This window comes from Meles meles, chromosome 20, assembly GCF_922984935.1.
Source record: "Meles meles chromosome 20, mMelMel3.1 paternal haplotype, whole genome shotgun sequence".
In the NCBI taxonomy this organism is placed as follows: Eukaryota; Metazoa; Chordata; class Mammalia; order Carnivora; family Mustelidae; genus Meles; species Meles meles.
In genome coordinates, this window is record NC_060085.1 from 30857501 (window position 1) to 30880247 (window position 22747).

General features: G+C 42.2%; 1 protein-coding gene across 23 annotated transcripts in view; it reads right to left on the reverse strand.

Moving 5' to 3' along the window:
• The window catches only part of CADPS (calcium dependent secretion activator), a 483094-nt gene that overhangs the window by 39854 nt on the left and 420493 nt on the right, over positions 1-22747 (reverse strand). For all 23 annotated transcript variants that reach the window (XM_045990930.1, XM_045990927.1, XM_045990929.1 and 20 more), the window contains one exon: positions 6366-6398. In XM_045990930.1, coding sequence (XP_045846886.1) covers positions 6366-6398 — 33 coding nt within the window. The remainder of the gene's footprint in view (positions 1-6365; positions 6399-22747) is intronic.

Sequence of the window (22747 nt, forward strand, 5' to 3'; positions counted from 1 at the left end):
TTCCTACAATTAATTTTTTTTCCTGGCATATATACTATAATGGATAAATTGTCACTGGATAACCCAGAGACATTCTCTGGCTTTTCTTTGGATTGCAATCCCCATTTAAGAATACCCAAACATACTCTGTCTTCCACTGTCTGTCCTTAATATAACATTGGAAAGGTGACAGCCTTCCTCGATCTTCTTTTCCTCTTTAAAAATTTGAGAAAATGCTAAGTAAAGAAATTATATTTCAGTGTACACTCCCTCCTACCGAAGCCACATTTTGGGTGGTGGAGGGGGGCCGGTGGGAGGAATACTTTAACCTGAGCATGTAGTGAATATTTCCTAATCGGTTTACTCAGAGGAGACATTCAACCATTTATTTGTCTTTGCTTCCCAGTGCAGCCTTAGGGTCCAAAATTTTTAATAAGTGGGAGGTGGGGAGGAAGAAGAAGGATTTGATTTTTAAATAAATTAGATTTTCTGGAAAGGTAAGCAGGTGGTTCATCCAGAGTTAGGAAATAATCTACTGTAAGAAAATAGTAATAATAAAAAAAGGGACTCGGAATGCACACTGCTTGAGATGTCGTAATCAAAGTTATCTCCAAAGAAACCTATTAAAGCACTGTAATATGGGTCATCAGGAGAGCTGCCACAAACCCCTTAAATTTCCACAGTAGACATGTATGTTTGCTAATAACTAAACAAGATTAGTTTTCATTACTGTGATTTACCTTAGATCACAAAGTATCATTTCTCTACAAGACGTGACTGTCAGGCACTGCAAATTGAAGTTAGTTAACACTTCTGTGTAATTTCCAGGGTGAAAATGAGGAAGGTTTGGAAACAGTAGGACTGTATTTTTTTTTTTTTTTTTTTTTTTTTTGGTGATACAAAGCAAACAATTATCAAGGAAAGGGCCAATGCTTGGCCCCTGGGATGCTAGTAACATTTCTTAACACCTGCTGAAACAATGACAAGGTATTAATTTGAAAAACAATGAGGACAATCCAAAGCCACAGTAGTCAACTGTTACACTTTCAAGCAATTTTCAGCGAATGGATTGAGCAGATTCTGTGATGGTCCTATAATTGTTACAGCTTTATGATACAAAACAATAGAGGTTCTCCAATGAGATGTAAGTGATAGATCTCAGTTCTAAACTGGCCCATCACGCCTTCTCTCCTTTGGAGCCGTACATCAAAGGGCATTCTCAGCAGGGATGGGGACCCCTACCTGGGTGGACTTGAGAAACTTATTAGTACTGTTTCCATTTCTTCCCTGGTGATTCTTGAGGCAGATATGGCCTTTTCCTGGACATACACAGCCATCTTAGAGCTAAGATTCAAAGCTCAATTCAGTAGACCTATCAGTAACTTGTAACGTTAGGAACCTACAATAAGGTTATATTCACCACTCCTCTTTCCACAAAATTTACTGTCATCAAAGGGGCATTTAATTAAAAAAAATTTTTTTTTAATATTTTATTTATTCGACAGAGAGAAATCACAAGTAGGCAGAGAGGCAGGCAGAGAGAGAGGAGGAAGCAGGCTCCCTGCGGAGCAGAGAGCCCGATGTGGGGCTCGATCCCAGGACCCTGGGATCATGACCTGAGCCAAAGGCAGAGGCTTTAACCCACTGAGCCACCCAGGTGCCCCTAATTTTTAAAAACTGATTTTAAAAAGTCAGTGTGGTTCATCTCACTTATGTCGTTAAAAATTTCCATGGTTTGCTACCATTTGACTCTGTTTTATTTTTCTTCATCATGCATATCAATATCTGACATTGTACTGTATATTTGCTTATTTGTCTGTGTTCTCATTAGAGCATGACTCCACGAATATAAGGGTTCTACTTGATCTATTTTCTAGTGTATCCTTAGCACACGGAATGAGGCATGGCACACAGTAGGTGCTCAGTAAATATGTGCTGAATGCACAAACCCATGAATGAATAAGCCCATTTCCCTACCTCTTTTTTGTAAGCCCTTCGGTCACACTACGTGAATTTTTATTAGATTCCCCCACCAACTGGAACTTGCGAAAATAATTTAAATTTCTCCTGGGTCCAATGGGATTAATAATGGCTCTCCAACTTACTTACCTTCAGGGGTTGTTATGACCATCAGTTAAAATAATGTATGTCAAAATGCCTCAAAAGCCATAAATTTGCTATACAAACATGAGCCACTATGATTCCCCTCCCCACCCTGCCCCCACAATATTATATAATTTCATAGCCTTACCTATCTCTGTGGAAGCTACTTTGGAACCAAGAAGAAGAAAGGGGCTTCAGAGAAACCAACATCAAAATAAAGAAGACGAAGTCCCTGCATGCCAACATACATGATTTTCTCATAATAAAGTTCCTAGGCCTCCTCTCACAACCTTCTTCCTTTCTCTCCAGCTTTACATCCAGATCTGACAAGTTTGTTCTCCCTCTTTTGGTGGACCAGGAAAGGGGAAGAGGGTAATTGTTTGAAACATGTGAGTGAGTTGATAACAGCGTTATCACTTTTCCTGATGCCCTGAGCAAACAACAGCCCCAGGCCCTAGATTCCTCAGCCACTGGGGTCTGGGACTCTCAAGGGCAGAGGCAAGTTGTCCTGATTCCTCTGTGGGTACAGGGTCACTAGGTGACTACTGGAGAAAGCCAGAGTCACCATGGTAATCCTCAGTCATTGAGGAAAGGTCCAAACAAAATGGTGAAAATACAAACTGTTCCCAGACAAATAAGCGAACATGCATTTATAGATGGAAAATATTCTCGGCAAACAGCTGATGTTATTAGCTACATTAGCTTTATACCATATTGCTCTCCGAACACAGTGGGGGAAAATCTCCAGGTGATGACGTTTAGTACCTCACACTGTTTATTTTAAATGTGGCTTCAGCAGGCTGAAGGGATAGGACGTGGATTTTAGCAAATATACGATACAAAGCAAGGAGTCTCTGTATAGTTAACTCCATTCACGTGTGTCGGATGAGAAGCCATTCTGTGGCTTAGGACAAATAGGACGTTTTAATCCTAGCTTGCCCCTACCAGGTACTTCTGAGCTTGAAAACAAATTTACATTTTCAGTCACCTAAGCAAGCCCTAATTAGAAATGCAAATCTGCTATGTATACCAAAGGGTCAAATATTACCTCTAAGACAAAGAGGTAGGCTTTAGGGATTATGCAGTGTTTTGAATGACTGGTAACAGCACTTCTTTCCAGTAGTGTTGATAATTAAGAAACAAATCTCCAATGTAACTACTAGTCCCCACAAGGAACTGAACTAATAAGCCATGTGCCAAAAACCTCACAGGGCAACACAGATGAACTTATAGACTTCAGAGCCAGAAACAACTCGGGAGATGATTTTATCCATGGTTGTTAAACATGGGTGCCAATGAGAAGGACCTGGGGAGTTTTAAACAATACTAACACCAGACCGCACACCCCAGAGATTGTTTTAATTTGGCAGACAACCTAGCACTAATACTTGTCAAAGCTCCCCAGGTTTTTCCAAGATGTAGCCAAATTAGTCCCTTGGTTCCCAAACTTGTGCTACAGATCAGCTCTTTAGAAAAAGATTTCCAATCTACCACCCCCCCACCCACCCCGCCCTGCCCACAACCCGCCCCAGAACTACTGCAGTAGAATTTCTGGACACTAGGGGCTGGAAATCTCTATTCAAAAAGGACAAAAACAAATACAAATTAAAAAAAAAAAGTACTAATATACCCCATTCTGGTGTGAGGACCACTGATTTAAGAAGTGATAGGAGCTGGTGTGCTGGGATGCTGGCTCTTCAAAACAGAGAACAGAAACAATGAAACAGAACAAAACAAACCTTGATGTGTAGTACCTGCCAATTTCCAGGGTGTAAATATTCCCTCCATGGTGGAGTGCAAGCTAGTGCTGCGCTAGAGGTTTCCATAGTCAAACGCTGGCACTTAAATCCTCATTCTCTGACTTACTAGCCAGGTGATCTTGAGCATGCTATTAACCTTCCTATGCCTCGATTTCTTCACCTGTGAAGCTGGTACTACCCATCCCCCCAAATAGTTGTTTTGAGAAGTCAATGATTACTACTATTTAGCATAAGTAAACAATATAACTACAGTGTATTACATATTATTATGTTCTATAAAATTGCTTATTTACTAAAACACCATATTCTCACTATAATACTACTGGTATAAAAATACATGTTAATGTAATTTTAAAGTTAACCTTTGTCCTTGGCCATAATGATTGGTGAAATCATGGGTTTGATGTACTAACCACATTTTTTCTAATACTCACTAGATAACTACTCAATTATCCTAAGAAAGATGTTTGTCTGTGTACTAAAATCATCTTGCAGATGGCATCGTGTTTAAGGAAAATTGTTTAACTCTCAACTCTGCCACTTACCAACCGTGGGACCCTGAGCAAGTTAACAATGCTGTGCCTCCATTTTCTCATCTTTAAAGTGAGGCTGTCATAGAAATTAAATGTAACATGCTTAGAATAGCACTTAGCATGCAGTGAATGCTTTATGGGGTTTGGTTGCAATTGCGATTATGATTATTGTATCACATATCAGACTGGTAAATATATCACATATTGGAACATGCTTCATCATTTTTTTCTGTCTCCCTAGAGGGTGTAAACTCTGCTAATGCATTTTTGTTCCCTTTCCTGTAGAGGTACAGTCCATTTTTTTTTCTTTACAATAAATCTAAAACTGGTTTGTAGGAATGAGGTTGTACCCCACAAAATTGCTGATACTTGACTTTTTTTGATGTCCCCCAAATAATTGGACCTCCCCAATAATTTCAGTTGATAGTAATGATTGCCAGATCAAGTTTCTCCATCTATTTGGGTCTTGCCTACTGGGCATCTGTTCAAACCTTGTTGGTGAGCTCTCCCCTCCACTTGGATGTCTACAGAAAATGACTTAAGCCACCAGACCCTTGGGTTGGGAGCCTGGAATTTCAATTTCTGTTACTGCTGAAGATTAGTACAGGACAGGGCTACCATCAGCAAAGTCATCCTCCCCTCCTACTCCCAGCTGTGCAATACAGTGTGGGCACCCCCTTACCCTGCCCACAGGCCCCCTATTCCTAAAATGTCTAGTGAGGGTCAGGTATGGTGCTGAGAGTCCCATATACACGTGTCATTTCATCTGTACAACAAACCTGTGGCTTGGGTATTATTACCCCTATTTTAAGGATGGAGAAACAGGCCCAGAGAATTTGAGTAGTTTGCTCCCTGTGATCTGAAAGTTCATACTTTGGGGCTTGGGAAAAGAAATTACTTAATGCCTCTCCTTGCTGCAGTTATATGAGAGTTTTTTCTCTTCTCCATTATAAAGACTATCTACGTGAAGGAGTCTGAGGTCCCTCGATGAGAAGTATTATATAAATTCAAAGCATAATTATTGATTGTACATTCTTTCATTAAACAAACAAAATATATGCTAATGCTAAATTCACTCCAATTTTCCATTTTGCCATCCTTTGAGAAATAAGCCAATAAACCATTACACACTTAGCTTCCTGGGGAAATGAATTTAAATGTTAATATAAATCCTTTTAGAAAAAAACAAATTTTAACAAATAAGTATTTGAACAAGGAGGGTACTTAACCACGTTCAGAATGAGAAACGTTCAGTTCAAGACCCTTGGTGGCTGTTGAGATAAGCTCTCTAAATTTAATATTTTATAATAGACTCACACCTCTTTTGTTAGAAATGGAGAAACAGAATCATTTTCTTTTCCCCTCTATTGGAATATATTTAAATCTCTCCAATTTTATTTTGCTAATAGGCAGGGCAAAGTCTGTCTATAAATGTATCCTGACTTATCACAGGTAATCCCACACTCCAGCATTCATGTGTAGTACTTAACCTCAATTTAAATGTAAATTTTGGGCAACCACAAGTGCTTTATCTGTGAACTTTGAGAGCTCTCTTCATTAATGAGGTCTGCACTAATTATAAGCAGTTTTGTAAGGTTTCCTTGAAACAATCGCAGAACTGACCCCAAAATGAACAAATTCAGAATTTATTTGTTTAAAAAAAAATACTGGCAACCTTGTGCAAATTTCTAGCTCCCAGCTACTCCCAAGGTGTGCATGCAGAGGGGAAGTGGGCAGGATGATAACAGAATGAACTGTATCAGAAAAGCCAAGGAAAATGAAATTAAAGACAACAGCGTTTACCCTCAAATAGGATCTTTCTTCTTGATGAAAGGAACCATACCCTCTCCTCAACTGAAAAAAGTTTTACCATGAAATATTCTTGGCTTCTCTCTTTCTGATGATTCAAGTCAGCAACTAATGAAAACAGTGCCATTAAATTTCTCATGAAAGCAAAAAACCCCCACAAAAACAATTTTTGAATACTCACAGGTACATCCACATATTTGGAAGCAGCCTTCACCTACGGAGGAAAGAAGAGGGCAAGAGTGAGGCTGGTGTTCATGCTTCATGGTCCACAGCTCTGGGCTGTGTGTCATCATCAGTTAACACAGTAGGCTGGCCACCCGGAGCTGACCAGGAAACATAGAAAGATACTAAAAATAAAATGTGATGGTTATTTTCTTCCCCAAGCCATAGCCACTGCTTTGGAGAGAAAGAGAGAAAAGAGAAGGAGAGAGAAAGGGAAGAAAGGAAGGAAGGAAAAGAAAAGAAAAGAGAGGAAGAAGAGAAGGAAAAGAAAGAAAATGAGCAAATATTTACTGATTGGGATTCCGTGGCTGGTGTGTGGGAGTTTTGTGTTTTTTTCTGTCCCTTTGAAAAGGAGAAAAGTGAATCTAGCTAAACCCAAATTGATTAGTGGACGGCTTGCTAGTATGGAAAAGCAACTAAGGCTGCTGTGTCTTCTTGTACGTAGTGTCTTTTTGTCATTTGGCCACAAGTTTGTCCTAACAAACTTGTTTCAGCAAAGCATCTGCAAGGGGAGAGGATGTGGTGAGTGGGTGTCCTTCACTCAGAGGGTGATAGGTATCTGTGGAGGGGTTCAGAGGGTACCAGAGGCTTTTAAAGCCCAGCCCCTGCTATTGTGCCTTCTGGTTTGCTTTTTAAAAAGATTTTATTTATTTATTTGAAAGAGAGAGAGAGCACGCATGAGCAGGTGGAAGGGCAAGGGAGAAGTGGACTCCCCGCTGAGCAGGGAGCCCAACATGGGGTTTGGTCCCAAGATCCTGAGGCCATGACCTGAGTTGAAGTCAGATGCTGAAGTGACTGAGCCACCCAGGTGCCCCTGTCTTCTGGTTTTAAATACTAAAAACCTCAGATGGAAAGTGCAGGAAGTAATTATGAAATTTATTTTCAGGTTTTGCGGGGAGAGTGTTGTGTTTGAGAGCATGGGGTTCGATGTCAGATCTGGGTTCCAATCTAAGCTCTACGACTTACAGGCTGTGTGACCTTGGGCAAGCTACTTCAGCACTCTGAGTCTCAGTTACCTCATCAGCAAAATGCAGCCACTAGTAGATACCTATTTCAACTGGGCCACCTGACCATTAGTGCACACAAAGTTCTGGGACAGTGTAGGCACCAACCAAATGGCCACTAAGACCATCAATTCATAAGCAAATATGGGTGGGCTCTGTGTGCTGGGCTATATCAATGAAGAGCTGGCTTTGAGGAATAAAACCCATGGGAGTATGTCTGCTCTTCTATGTGTTTCATTTGGACCCAGGTCATGTTACTCTAGGCACAGGTGAGACCAACGAGCTATATTTGGGGTCCGAGAGGGTTTTTTAGTCTTACTGGAAACTGCAAAGACTGCGAGGCACAGATCACATTTCACATCACAGGTGGGCTTCTTCTTGCTCTTTGGCTGAGACCAATACCAGGAATCACAGCTTCTACCCACATGTCTCCTAAGAAAGGATCCAGGGGAGCATTTCCCCTTATTGCTCTTTTTTCCAAAGCTACTTTTCACAATACCAACTCCCAAGTAAGAGAAACCAGTGAACCAATGGCGGGGATTGGGTTGGTGGGTGGGGGGGTTGGCACAAGAGCCTGGGATTAAGCATCCAAAATCCTGTTAAGTGGCAGAACTAGTTGACCCTCATGTCCATCAAGTCCCATAGCCTTGGTTTCTAGAATAGGGTGTAATTTGGGGTACTTCACAGGGCTGAGAGCCTGACCTAGCGAAAAAAGCATATGAGAAACTGCTTCATAAACTTTAAAAGGCCGACCACACATATCGCATAGTTAATTATTTAGAGGGCAATGCATCCAAACATGTGGAATCAGCACCCAAGATAATTCCTAGATTCTCTTGTTATAGATTCTCTTAGATCCCTCCACTTTTCCTTTGCAACACTGATTGTAACTGTAATTCAGTAATTTTGTACAATGTCTGTGTCCCACAGAATGTCATGTCTTGCTCACAGCTGTCTCCCCAGCTGTGTACAAATATCACATTTGGTACCTGGTTTAAAAAGGGCACCCAGGAAAAATGGGCAGAAAGAAGGCAGTAGAGAAAGAAAGTGACCAGTGATGGCTTCAGGGTGGTTAAAAATTAAGCGAGGGAATGGCCAGATTGAGAAGCCATTCGTGAGTCAGTGGGAAAGCCGACATTCTGAAAGCTGACCTCCTGCAAAGGCTGGTGGGCGAAAGGAGAAGGCCCACATTGGGCCATTAAAGGGATATCAGGAAAGCTTTCCAGATTTCACACAATTAACATTTCTACTAAATGAGTCCCAACATCAAATCTTTCCTGTCCATTCCAGATGCAGAATTTAGTTTGGGCAAGAAGGTAGCTTTCCGTTCTTTCAAGTCTCCCTCACTTACAATATCTAACATTTATACAATGTTTTTTGCTTTGCAGAGCACATTCATGACAGTTTCTTCTTTAAGCCACCCAGCAAAATGGGGGCTATGAAGCATATCTTTTTACAAATGAGAACACTAAAACCCACAGCACTTAAGAATTCACTTGCTCATGAGCTAGGCCAGAAGGCAGAGAAGGCAGGACTCAAATGTGGTCTCCTGAGCTCCTATTTTTTCCTTTGGGACTCCTGACCTCCTCCCTCATGGCAGAAATGTGTAAGAGGAATTCAAACATCAGTGGTTGTTGGGGCAGGTGCTGGTAAAATAATTCTTCTCGACTAGAAACTGCCTCCTTGCTCTGTGGAGTCAGTGCTTGGCAGTTGGTGAGAGTTTTGCTACAGCTGAAATGATCAACCTTTAAACACGCCTACTCTCCATTTACCACTAACATGCAGTTTCAATTCAGAGAATGACACCAGTCAAGTTCTATTCCTTTCAAGGCAGTTTGGGAAGATCAGGCAAGCTCTATGTCATGAATGAAAACCATACACTTGACTACATCCAGCAGCCTTCTGTTTCTCACCGGATAACTGCTGACTTATATTCTCTCTTAGGGATTTTCCTCCCATCCCATAGTAACAGGGAAAAATAACTCAGAGTGAATTGTGGTCCCACTTTTGTTTAGAAAAATGTGGCGTTATCACTTTTGGTTCTGGCCACTGAACTTTAAGGAGATTGATGATGAGGCTATAAGAGTGTCTTCTTATAAGGAAAATGAGAACAGAGAGATCTTGCCTAGAAAATGAAATGTTCATTTGGTATCAATTAAGGAGATTCCATGTGGAAAGACTAAACTTTTTCATGGGGTTCTAGAGCATGGAATCAGGATGGATGAGTAGAATGAAGGGCCCCAGGAGAAGGTTCAAACAGCTCTCTCGGTCCATCCATGCACTGGTCATTTCTGAGGGTTGAGGAGCTCAAGCAGCAGCTATGTGGAGAGCTCTGGATATGAGCCCTTCCTGGGTGACAGTGTTACCTCCAAGGCTGGTTCATCTTCTGACTCTAGTATCCTTAAGAGGTGAGAAGCTTCCATCAGTTCTGTCTTTTGAGAATAGACGTTGAGATATAGCAGAGTGAATAAATTTGCAAAGCCAGCATCAGAACTCTGGCTCCTGAACCCATTCCTGCCTACCGTCAACAGTGCTGCCTTTAAATATCACATTTATTTTCAGTATCCATAGGATATGTTTTTGCCAGCTATATTCTGAGAGGAAGGACCAGATCCTCCCAACCCACGAGGGCTTCAGAATTATTGCCAAGGGTCAGAAAAATTCAAGTGCATGACAGACACTGTCTTTAGATCAAATAAATAACAGACCCTATGGTCTACATTGGATGCTTTTCCATTGTATGTAGATGTTATTTTAATGAATAAAACACCAATTTCTTTAAAGGTACTACCTATATTACAGAATTTTGTCATTACGTATGTTTTCCCATCAGTGCTTCTCAGAAGTATGTGTGCGTGCACGTGTGTGCTAGTTTCTTTTCTTTTTTTAACTTTAAATGGAATCCTCCTAGTGAAGTGGCTAAGATGAGCTCCTCATTGGTGGAGTTAGAAGTCTGGCTTTGCCATTTTCTAGCTTGGTGACTTTGAACAGGTTACTGAACCTCTCTGAGCCTCCTCTGCAAATGGGATGATCATAATGTTACTCAAAGGGATACTGCACGGACTGAATGAGATAATCCATCTAAGTGTGGAGGACAGTTCTGGCACAGGGTAAAAGCTGCTTAAGGTAACTTTACTTCATGGTTACTGGAAATACTAGCTTATTGGTGTAAATGAAGTACGTGCTCCTTGTCCTGGTGAGGGTGGTGACAGTTTCACTCTTCATCTCTAGTGCATGGGCAATTTCTTGCCATAAAAAGGATGCTAGAATCTCTCCAGGTTACCAGCAGGTATCTGAGCTGATTCTCGGTCTGTTATACTTTCTGCCAATTCACGGAACATCTTGTAGACTAGAGACTCACCCTCAAAACCTTGAGGCAGATGGCAAAGGTCTGTTCACTAACTCAGGATGGCTGAGTTTAGGCCTGAGCAAGCGGGCATTTCCCCAAGCCAGGGCGCTCAATTAGAGTCAACAATCACATACCTCCTGCTCTCTGGGACCAAGCCATGTGCTCTGGGGTGCAGGAGATAAGGGAGAGAGGGAGGGGTTTGTCTCAGATACCTGGTCTGGCACCTTTTCTAAGTAGGCATTCAGCTACCCTAAGGAAAAGGCAAGAACCGTGACTTCATCCATATGTCATTTCCTGAAATCCTTGCATTCTGACCATCCCGCTGTTGGACAAAAAATACCCTTTCTCTAGCAGCACCCATGGGCACCGGCCCCTCTGCCCCTGACCTCCCAAAAAGACTTCCCCAGTTCTGGGAAAGGGGGTCAGAAAAGGAGACAGAAGGTAGGAAAGCCTGAGGGAAACCAAGGATGATGGGAGGGAGACAAAGTGTCAGCGAACAACTTGTTCATGTTCTCACATGCCTGAAGCAAAGAACACTGATTATGTACGAGGCACCACATCGGGGGCTGTAGAGGCAGGCATTTGCTCCATGATTCCTGGCCCCTTTCTTCGATGATGTCTAAGTGTACAATCTCTCCAAACACAGAATGAGTCATGTCCATCCGCAACTTGTAACTATAAGTAACATTTCTGAGTGTTTATGTCTTGCCAGGCAATGAGTCAGGAATACTGCATTTGTTATATTTAATCCTCATAACCACCTATTAATTATTCCATTTTACAGTTGAAGAAACCGAGGCTCAAAGAGATGAAGACTTGGCTTAAAGTTATGCAGCTAAGAAGTTAAAGCTTTGGACCTCCCATCCCCTAAGCTGCTTATTATTCAGTTAAAAACAAACAAGTAAATAGAAACCACTTTTACTGACCAGTCATATGTAACTCTCGCTTTGTGTGTGTGTATATGTGTGTGTGTGTGTGTGTGTGTGTGTTTGTGTGTGTTTAGACACAACCTCAATGGCTTCTCTGGAAAAAATGTATGAGGGATTTGAATAATTGTCTGCAATGACTCAGTCGGGGCAGAACGTCCAAAACAGTTTCTCTGGCCTGAATGTCCCAACTAATTACCTCGACCCTCCACCTGACTTAGTGTATGTAGCCAGGCTTAATGGTTTCTCTATTGAGCTCTTCCATTATTTTTCAGGTGCCCAAGGTAATCTTTTCATTGAACACTCACCATCCTGGGATTTTCACAATGCTGATGACTAAGGGATTTTCTTCTGCCTGGTCCTAATAAGGGGACCTGAGTTAATCATTGTGTAGCTTTGATAGGGAGCACGGTGGGGGCTTAAACCACTTCTCTTGCTTCATTAGGGGAAAAAGCAACCCAGGTGCAGACCACGAGGACCTCAGGGTTTGATACTATTAAATCAATGCACAGACCAAAAAAAAAAAGAAAGAAAGAAAAAGTGGATTAGTCCCTTTTTGCAAACAGAAATCTAGTGGGTAAGACTCAAAGATGGAAGAAAAAAGAAGTCTGAACAGATACCACTGCCTTAGTGACTGTCTGAGCTCTCCTTTCTCACCATGGTCGCTTAAGAAAACATCAACCAAGGAAGTGTTTTATTCTCCACACAAGCTAAAGCTACCCCAGTTTGTTTGACTTCATCAGAGCTTGGAGCTGATTTCTCAGCTATTGCCTAGAAACGACCAGCCACGCCGCTACTTCACGGGGCTAGCAACATTTACTTCAGCATTTGGCTTTTGAGATTTCAGTTGCAAGGATCATTTTGCTATTTTGTGCCTATCTCCATTTTTCTAACCCAGGTGATCACAGAGATCTGGATTACCTCTACTATTGTTTTGCAAGTTGAGGTAGTTCAGCATGTAAAAATGTTATGTAGGACCACCACTAGGCACAAAATAATTATTTCTCAGGGCACCTGGGTGGCTCACTTGGTTGAGGGTTGGACTCTTGGTTTTGGCTCAGGTCGTTATCTCGCGGCTCATGGGATGAGCCCCACTATGGGCTCCGCGCTCAGTGGGGGAGTCCGCTTGAGATTCCCTCTGCCTCTCTCGCCAACACTCAAATAAATAAATCTTTAAAAATAATCATCTCTCTTATGTTGAATTTTATCATCTATTACCATCCTTGTGTCTATGAAAAGTAAGAACTGGGACACCTGGGTGGCTTGGTCGGTTGAGCGTCTGCCTTAGGCTCAGGTCATGACCCCAGGGTCCTGGGATCAAGTGCCACATTGGGGTCCTTGCTCAGCAGGGAGCTTGCTTCTCCCTCTGCCTGCTGCTCCCCCTGCTTGTGCTCATTCTCTCAATCTCTCTGACAAATAAATAAATAAAATCTCTAAAAAAGGAAAACAAAACAGAAAAGTAAGAACTTCTCTCTCTTTCCTCAGTGCCTACACTTCCTGATACATAGCAAGGGCTCAGTACAAATCTGTTGACAGAATGAATTTCTGGGCATGGCACTCTTTACTTAGTACCCAGGATGGAGGTTTCTAGCATTTTCTTGTAGTTGGTTTTTAAGTTATAGCAGCCTTAAAAGGACATTGAAAAAAAGTATGGGCAAAAGGAACTGGTATTTTTGCCTCTGTGGGGCTGAAAGGGTCTCTTGTTCTCAGGCAGCTGGGCAATACAGTGCAGGGGTAAGAGTGAGGGGAGGTGGAGGACAAGTTCGACACTGAGGCTGGCATCTAGTTCTGTCACCTGCCAGTTGTGGGTCAGGGAATTAAGTTCTCTAAACATTAGCTTCCCCATTTGAAGTTGTGACAATAGTAACTCCTCACAAGGCGGTTGAATGAATTATTAATTTAAAAAAGGATCATTTTTCAAAGTGTTTAATATATGTAGGGCACTATTCTAAGCATTTGGTTTCTATCGATTCCTTTAGTGCAGGTTAAGGATTAAACAAGTTAATGTATATTAAAAACCTTTGCACAGGGCCTGGGATGTAGTACATGTTCAATAAATATTAGCTATTAATTTTACATTCTCTTTTCCTGCTACCTGCGAAGGGGCTGATTTGATTGGTCAGGTACCAGGGCACTGGGTGGGTTGTCTCCTGGCTAGCTGGGTATCTGTACACCAAAGTGCTTCAGGTGACAGGGTGTGGACTGACTCTGCAGTAAGAGGCCAGGCTGTCTTCTCTTCTTTGCTGGCTCTGAGCCTGGACTCTCTTTTATTCTTTTTCTCTCTCTAGTGCTCTGCACTGGAATATGGACCCAGGGCCCAGGTCCCAATGTGGTAACCTGTTCCCAAAGAAGCTTGTCATCAGTGATTTTGCTCCCTGTATGGGCAAGCCACTCCCCCATGGAAAAGTGGTCTATTCCTCTGTCCGCCTTGAGTCTGGGCTGGCCTATGACTGCTCTGATTCACAGAACAAGAAGGAGATGATGCCATGACAGTTTCAAGCCAAGTCTTGAGAAGGGCTGGCAACTTCCACTTCCTTACCCTTGCAAACCAGTGGCAGTGTATGTGGGAGTGCCCTGAGACTACCACGCTGTCAGAAGCCCATGCCACATGGAAAAGATCAGTAGGAGGAGACTCCATTTAGGTAGAAAGAAGCCACACAAAGACATATCAGATTATCAGCCATTCAGACCCAGTCCAGCACAGCCACCTGGTGATGCGGCCCAGAGAATGACCCCAATCAGAGCCACATGCATCAAAGAATCTCCTCGCTGAGCTCGTCCTGGATTCCTGACCCTCAAAATTGTGAGCAAAACAAAACGACTCTTTTAGGTCACCAATTCTGCCATAGTTTGTTATGCAGCAGTGGACAGCCAGAACTTATTAAGGTGTTCCTTTACCTCATATTCCCCTACCTTTATTCATTGCCTGTATTACCCTGGGAGAAGCTGCTGGGTGGTCCCTGATGGTCAAGGATAGGATTTGGGTATTCCTGGGTCTCCTGGCTATAAAAACATTAGTGACTGACCTGATTTTCACCTGATCCTCAATGATCTTTATTGAGCACATCTGTATGGGGCACTGTACTAGGCACCTTATGTATAATTAGCTCAGTCATCACTGTAGAGCCTGGGAAGGCTCGTTTCACCCTCCCTGCTTCGAAGAAGAATGCTGAGACTCAGCAAGGTTAAGCACTTCTCAAGAGGTCAGCCAGTAACTGGTGGAACTGGAGTATAATCCCAAGTCGGGCTATAGAGTGCAGAGTCCTTTCATCACACCAAGATGTTGATGTTCTGAAAGGGATGTGTCTTTCTAAAACCACTTCTGACCTACTGATGACCTGGGATCTGGGAAAAGGAGAGCATGCTTTGTGGAAGGTGTAGAAGCCATGGGTCACACAGATCTTGGTTTGATTATGCTCCATCACTTAATGGAGTGATGAACTTTGGGAATGACCTTGGGAAAAATTTTTCAACCTTCCACAGCTTCTATAGCCTGATCTGCAAAATGAGGATAACAACTGTCATCTTCAGAGGGTTCTTCTGAGGTCAAACAGCTTAACATCATGTCAAGTGCTCAACACAATGCCTGGTACACAGTAAGAGCTCAATAATCATTAGCTATTATTACTAGTGTTTAATTCGCTTGTGGTTAGCTGAGAGTTGACTGTGCGAAGTGTGTTCCTCTCCATGTCTTAGAGACTAGACAAAGGTTGGCAGACTGGATTATGGGCTAAATCCAACCTGTTGTTTTTGTATGTCCTATGAGCTAAGAAAGGTTTGCATATCTTTAAGTGGTTGAAAGAAAATCAAAAGAAGAATAAATGTTTCCTGACATGTGAAAATTATAGTAAATTGACATTTCAATGTCCATAAATAAAGTTTTATTGGAATACAGCCACACCCACTCATTTACATCGTGTTGCTAGCTGCTTTCATGCTACAAGAGCAGAGGCTGAGAGACTGTGTGGCCTGTGAAGTCAAAAATATTTACTCTCTCGTCCTTTCCGCGGTTTTCTGACCTCTGGACTAGAACATGACTAAGTGAGAGGCCACAGTGGGGGTACAGAAAAGAATAAAAAAATTATGTCTAATCTTCATTTGCCCATTGATTAGTTGATTGATCTTAGCTACCTGTCTAGCCTCAGGTCCTTATTTATTGTAACAGGGTGCCAGACTGAGTGTTTTCTCTTGATGCCTTCCAGAATTTAAAAAAAAAAAGTCTGTGAATTTCAGATGGTGTACAAGGCAGGTTAGATTTGAGAAGAATGTGGGATAGAAGCACTACCCACACCTTGAAAAAGTTATAAATACGCTGGTACTAAAACAAGAGGCTCATTAATATTTTAGTACTCATAAGAGCTCTGGACATGAGGCTCCAGGAAAAACATTGTAACAGGGAAAAGGAAAAGGATTTGAGATAAATAAAGACCATTCCCACAGGTACCAGGCAGCGTAGCACAGCTCTGTGGGTAGACCTGGCAAAGAGATAAAAGGGTTACAATAGGCAACATGTGCTGAGTCTCTACCCTGTGCCAGGCACTGTTTTCTGTGTTGCTCATGAACCATCCAATTTAATATTCCCAGCACCCTCTAGTTGCAGCCCTCTTCCTCTGCACCTCTCTGGGCTGTGGGGAGGATTCACAAAGATAATCCGCATTAAGGGGAGGAATAAAAAGACGTGGCAAACCCTCCTAGGACCTGTGAGCCGCTGTACTGCTGTTGCTGGAATGAGCAGGCCAAAGGAACAACCTTCCCATGACTGGGGAGCGAGCCCTTCCGTGACCTTGCCCTGAGTCCCTATATTTGCCCATATCCTTCCTTAGCTTCCAGTTTTCATTCTCTTTTTTTTTTTTGTGACAGAAAGGGATTTGGCAGGCTTGACATCTAAATGCATATAGCTCCGTGATAAACATCATTCAGGCCAGGAACATGGGAGAAGCTGTACCCACACCATTGATCAGCAGATTGGAAATAGCTGAAAAAAGATGTAGGGGTTTCGAAAGGGGAGCAGAGGCAGGAGAAAGAAGTGGTTCAGAGCACAGACTATGGAGCTGGATCTCATGGGGCCAAATTCTAGCTCTACCCCTTACTAGATGAGTTCCTTGACTTTTCCATGCCTCACATTCTTCACCTATCAAATGGGAATACTACTACTCTTCATAGAATTAATGGGGTATTAACTGAGTTGGCAGGTCAGTTCTCAGGGCATAGTAAATAAGAGTTATATGTCTGCTATTATCACTATTTTTGCTGAAAAAGGTTGTTCTCTGTAATCAGACTTGTATATTAAGCTTGGTCTATTCCTGCATTATCCAATAGCTCCATGTGGCTATTTACATTTAAATGAGTGAAAACAAAATATAACTAAAAATTCAACTTTTCAGGTCTAACTAGCTACACTTCAAGTACTTACGAGCCACATGTGGCCATGGCTGCTGTATCCAACAGTTTGGATACAGAATACTTCACCGCTGCAGGAAATTCTAGTGGGCGGTGCTGGTAGCTTGAAGAGACATTCATAAATACAGGGACCTACACTTTAAGATGAAGAATGAAGAGATGTGTCATCCAATTCCCATGTTAGAACAAGAGAGCACTTGGAGGAGGAAGCAGGAGAAGAAAAAGGGCATCAGTGCCAACAGCTTCATCATGTGTAAAACAAGAGTTCAAGGTGGGTGGGTATAATTTAAAGTAATCAAGATGCCGAGAAAGGAATGACAATACTGATACAACCATAACAGGAAGAAGTGTAAGATGGTGAAGTGAGCTAAAGCTCCATCTATTACTGTAAGGAGTCAAGAAATCTCTAAGATCAGTAAATCAAGAAATAGCAATGTAAGAATAGTACTTGGGGTTATGGTGATAAAAACAAAATTGTTTCAAGGATCCCTTCTGGGGTCAGAGATTGAGGGGAGAAAGGGGCAGGCCAGAGAACTGTTGTTTCGTTAAAAGAATCATTATTAAGAGTGTCTGTACTATTTCATTTTTAACCCTATATATATTTCTTTTATTAAAAAATACTGAAAAACAAAAACAAAAACGAGTGGTAGAATTTTCAACATTTTAGTGGAGCAAGGCACTTTGCAGGAGGAATGTGTCTACTCCAGAGTAACTTCAAGGTTTTTGGTTGACTGGGAACGTGATTCTGAGATATGTCTTCTACAAAGGCGAAAGCAAAACCTAGCAAACCCTCCCCCCACTCCATCCGTAATCTGGATGCTCTATGTGCATCTTGGGAAGATGAATACATTGTTAGTGCCAACTGAGGGACTGACTGCCTGGGGGAGACAGAATGTACCAGTGGGTGGATGTACTGGGACTCTGTGTGCGGGTGAGCAGTTGAGCAAACCTCAGTGGCTCCTGTTAGGGGCCAAGTGACAATTACAGGGAAAGCCCCTTACAACACTCCTGGAGGACTGGAGAGAACCACAACCCTTGAAGTTTACCTGCAATCATAGAAAGCAGGATGGATTCCCCAGGTCTGCCACCCAGGGGCTGAAACATCGTCTTTGCTGGCCAAAGATCAAGGGTGTTTCTGGTCAATTGTGGAGTGCTGTGCACACACAGATACCACGTAAATGCTACAGGGAGGACATACGTCGTGGGACCATCTTCCCTTCCTTTCCTTTCTCAAAGGGCTGGAGTATATAGATGCTGTTTTTGCAGATGTGGGAACTGTGACACCAAAAATGTTTTATGAGAGGCTCACCAGGTGGCCATGGCTCAGAAAAATGATCGACCAGCTTTCTAAATCTGGAGCACATTTGAAAGAAAAGACTTAAACACTGAAATGTTTAAAAATAAGGTTTCCCTCAGTTGCTTATAAATAGAACCAATGTTGGAAAAGTTTTCAGATAATAGAATGTGAATATTAGAGTCCAAGTCTAGACTCTCCTGCCATCTCCAATACTGGCTATGTGAGTTTGGGAAAAACAATTGTTTAGTTTTCTCATGGACAACACAGAAATACCAGATACCTGCTATATATAGTCATACACAAAACTATGGATGCATTTACCAATGACTGAATGCCCAACTGACACCATCTTATCTGACACTTTAACAACTTGTCTTCTCATTTTATAACTGAAGGAAGTGTGGCTCAGAGTAGTTAAATTGCTTTCCTCAGGAAACACAGCTCAGAGCTAGGATTTGAACCCAAGTGGGCCTAACTTCAAAGTATCTGCCACTACATTATACTGCCCTACCTTACTCACAAGATAATTTCCCAAAGTCTGTAGATCAAGTCCAGATGATGACTGTGGAGATAATTGTGATGATAGTCACCCACTACCACAAATAAGACCTCATATATAACTATCATGTAACCAACATGGATATTCTGAAATGACCTCTGAGCATATCTGTAGAGCTTCTGAGGGGCTGGGGAAAGGGGGGAGAGAGCCCAGGCTTTCCTGGAAAGCGTCCTTAGGCAAGAACATGAAAACCCTGAGTTGTAGGGCTGCTGGTTGATTGCACGGCTTCTGTGCATGTTCATAAATATTGATTGTGATTAAACTATTATCATAGTAATGAGGGTAATAATGCCTCCTACAGCCCATCCCACCACACTACTCGTAGTCCCTACCTTTCATTAAACAAAGAGCTGCTGGCACTGCTGGGAAGTTGGGCAAGAGGCAGGGAAATGATCTCTATTAAGCAAAAGCATTCTGTTCCATGCACTGATTAGGAGCTGTAGCCTCATTAACGAGAATTGTTCGTATCTCCTGTTGCTCAGGGTACTGTGCTCCGAGACTGGGTCCAGGAAGTGTATGTTCTCATCTCTCTTCCCCCCTGGGGCTTCCGAACAGATGCCCAATTGAAGTAGGCATGTTTTTCCTTCCAGTTTCCCTCATTTCTGTCCCAATCTTTCATTCCCAGACAGGATTTCTGCAAGGCTCAAAGGCTCCTTCAAACCCACCCTTTTAACGATGACTGAACAATGGCTGCATGATTATTATTTGCCTGGCATAAGGCTAAGCACTTTACAAGTAATTAACCCTCACAATGGAGGGCATGATGATTATTGACATCGACGGATGAGGAGACTGAACCCAGAGAGGTTTAACAACTTCCTCAAAGACACACAGCTGGCAGCATCATATAGCTTCCTCAAAGACACAAAGCTGGTGTCAATGTGGGTGCGTTGGACTCCAGGGTTTGACCTCTTCACGACGCTGTACTCCTTTTCCATTTGTTGATTTACAAGGCATACTCTAGTTTTGGGACAAACTTGGAATTAGAAACTGAAAAGCTTTAATTTCATAAATTCCCCAAGCAGATACAAAGGCTTATTTTTATCCCATCATGAGTGGAGCCTCTGCCCATCTCTGGTATTTTTGGGTTTTCTCTGCCTTTGGAACACCTCTCGACATTGAGAAGCCCAATAGAATGAAAGCTAGAAGAGGGTAAGCACCATGTCTTATTTGTGTCCCTCTGGATTCTGCACAGCCTTGGCACTAAGCAAAGAAGGACTGTGCTGTCATGATTCAAAGTTCTCTTTCTGCATGAGGCGATCACCTGTAAGCCTGATTCTCTTGCCCCTAGCTGCCTCAGCCTGAACTTGAGGGCACGGATTGTTTGCATCACCACTATCAGTGATAACTTGTCCATCAGAGTCAGTCTAGGTCTGCTGCACATGGAGAATTCTTTTTCCTTATCTCAGATAAAGAGTGGGGATGACAAACAAATGGATGAGGGACAAGGCCTGGGTTCTGTGTCCAACGTATTTAGATGTTCAAGTCATTTTCCTTCTCTGGTCTCAGTTTACACAACTGCAAAATGGGGGCATTGAGAAGGTATCACAACCTCCCAAATGTCTGGCATCAACACTACCTTCCTGACTATGGCTATGGCCCATGTACTGTCTGCACTATATTTACTTCTATACTTAAGGTTCTTTTTTAAATCACCACACTTTTAAAATACTTAATTATAAAAAGAAAATGTTTACCACTGCCATAAATGGAAAATCAGTATCAAGATACAATCAAGAGGAGAAGGAAGTAAGAGTGAAAGTACACACAAATAAATACAAATAACATCATTACATTCTAGGTAAACATGGTTGCTACAGAGGGTACCGAGCCCAAAACCTGCTCCCTCTTTCTCTCTTTTTCTCTTTGTTACACATGAAGATTTGGGAAATTTTAGAGAAGTGTGAGAGACATGTAAGCACTCACTGGATACTTTGTGCTTGATATAAAGATAAGGATGAAAATGAAATTAAAAAGGGGATCATTCTAGGGGCACCTAGGTGGCTCAGTGGGTTAAGCCTCTGCCTTTGGCTCAGGTCATAATCTCAGGGTCCTGGGATTGAGTCCCGCATTGGGTTCTCTGTTTGGCAGGGAGCCTGCTTCCCCCTTTCTCTTTCTGCCTGCCTCTCTGCCTACTTGTGATCCCTCTCTCTCTGTCAGATAAATAAAATCTTTTTAAAAAGGAGGGGGATCATTCTTTCACAGTGGAATTGGTGCTATTTAATGCAGCATTTTTGTGGCATCTAACATCACCTCAGGTGCCATGTGGTTCGTCTCTGTTGCTTGGAAAATACTCAGGGATATGTAGAAAGGAGGAAGGAGGAGGAGGAGGAGGAGGAAGAACAACAAGAGGGAGGAAGGAACCACCCTGTTTGGCAGCAACTGCCAATTTTGTGGTACAATTTGACCCAGCTCCATTCTGAGCTGCCAGTGGGACATCATGAAATGCAGAGATGGGAAGAGATGTGGAGAAGTGGTGCTCCCCAGCAGGGAAGAACTGAGCAGACACAGTGCATCACTGGAAACCCTGGACCAGAAAACCTCAAAAGCTCCTTCAGTTGTATACACCCTAGATAGTAACTTCCAGACAATGAGAGCTAAGATCTTAAAAAAAAAAAAAAAAAAAAAAAATCTATTCTGACAACTCCTAGCCTAGTAATTTACATAGAGCAGTCATGGAAAACATGGTGGCAGATCAAATAGTTGGTCCTACTACTCTGGACTCAGTGACATAAGCACAGTAAGAACCATAAAAACAACAATAGCTAACATGTATCAAATGCTTACCTCATTCCAGGCACATAACATTTTCTCATTTAATTCTAACAACATCATGTAATAGAAGTCTTATTATTAGGTCCACTAAATAGGTCAGTAAACCAAAGTCAGAGCTTAATTAACCTGACCAGGACTGTACTCCAGTAGGGGCAGAACTGGACAAACAAGTAACCTAGGTGTATATTGAAATAAACCTGATTCAACCTAAAATAAACATGGGGAATGGGTTATTCAATTCTGATTAACTGAATATTTTGGTTAAAAGGTATTCTAGAAACTGTGTATGAATGAAAAATTCTGAAAGGATTAAAAGACTAAAGGGGCACTGGGGTGGCTCAGTTAAGCGTCTGACTCTTGATCTCAGCTTGGGTCTCGATCTCAGGGTTGTGAGTTCAAGACCTGTGTTGGACTCCACACTGGGTGTGCATCCTACTTAAAAGAAATTAGAATAAAATAAAATAAAATAAAGTAAAACAAAGCAAAACAAAACATTAAATGCTAAAATACATTAAACTTATTAGAAAACATCTCTGACGAATCAGAATTATGAGTACAAGGATGTGCTAAAATGGAGCTGTAGAGAGTTTTGGTTGATCCTGTGATGAAGAGTGATTTGGGTTGCTTAAGAGAAATGATTACTATGCTAAAGAACGACGAGGTGAGAGAAAAGTTAAAAGCACTAGGTTCATGTAAACCTTCTTACAGGTTGGAAGTTGAAGGCAAGGCTAAGGGCTATTTCCTGGGCACCCACAGCATGACGGTGTCCTGCCGGGTCACTGTGCACCGTAGTTGTAATCCTCTCGTCAGCTCTCCAAAAGAGGCACCAGCTCCTCCATTCAACAGATGGGGAGACCGAGGATCACAAATGGTCACTGACTCACCCACATTTCTATGAGTCTGGGCTTCACAATCATAGCTCTCCCTCCAACTTTCTGGTGATAAACTTCCTACCACACGTGGTTCAGAGGTCAGGGTGGCATCTCTAACTTTTAATTTCAGAATACTTACTTTGTGTTTGAAGCCCCTTC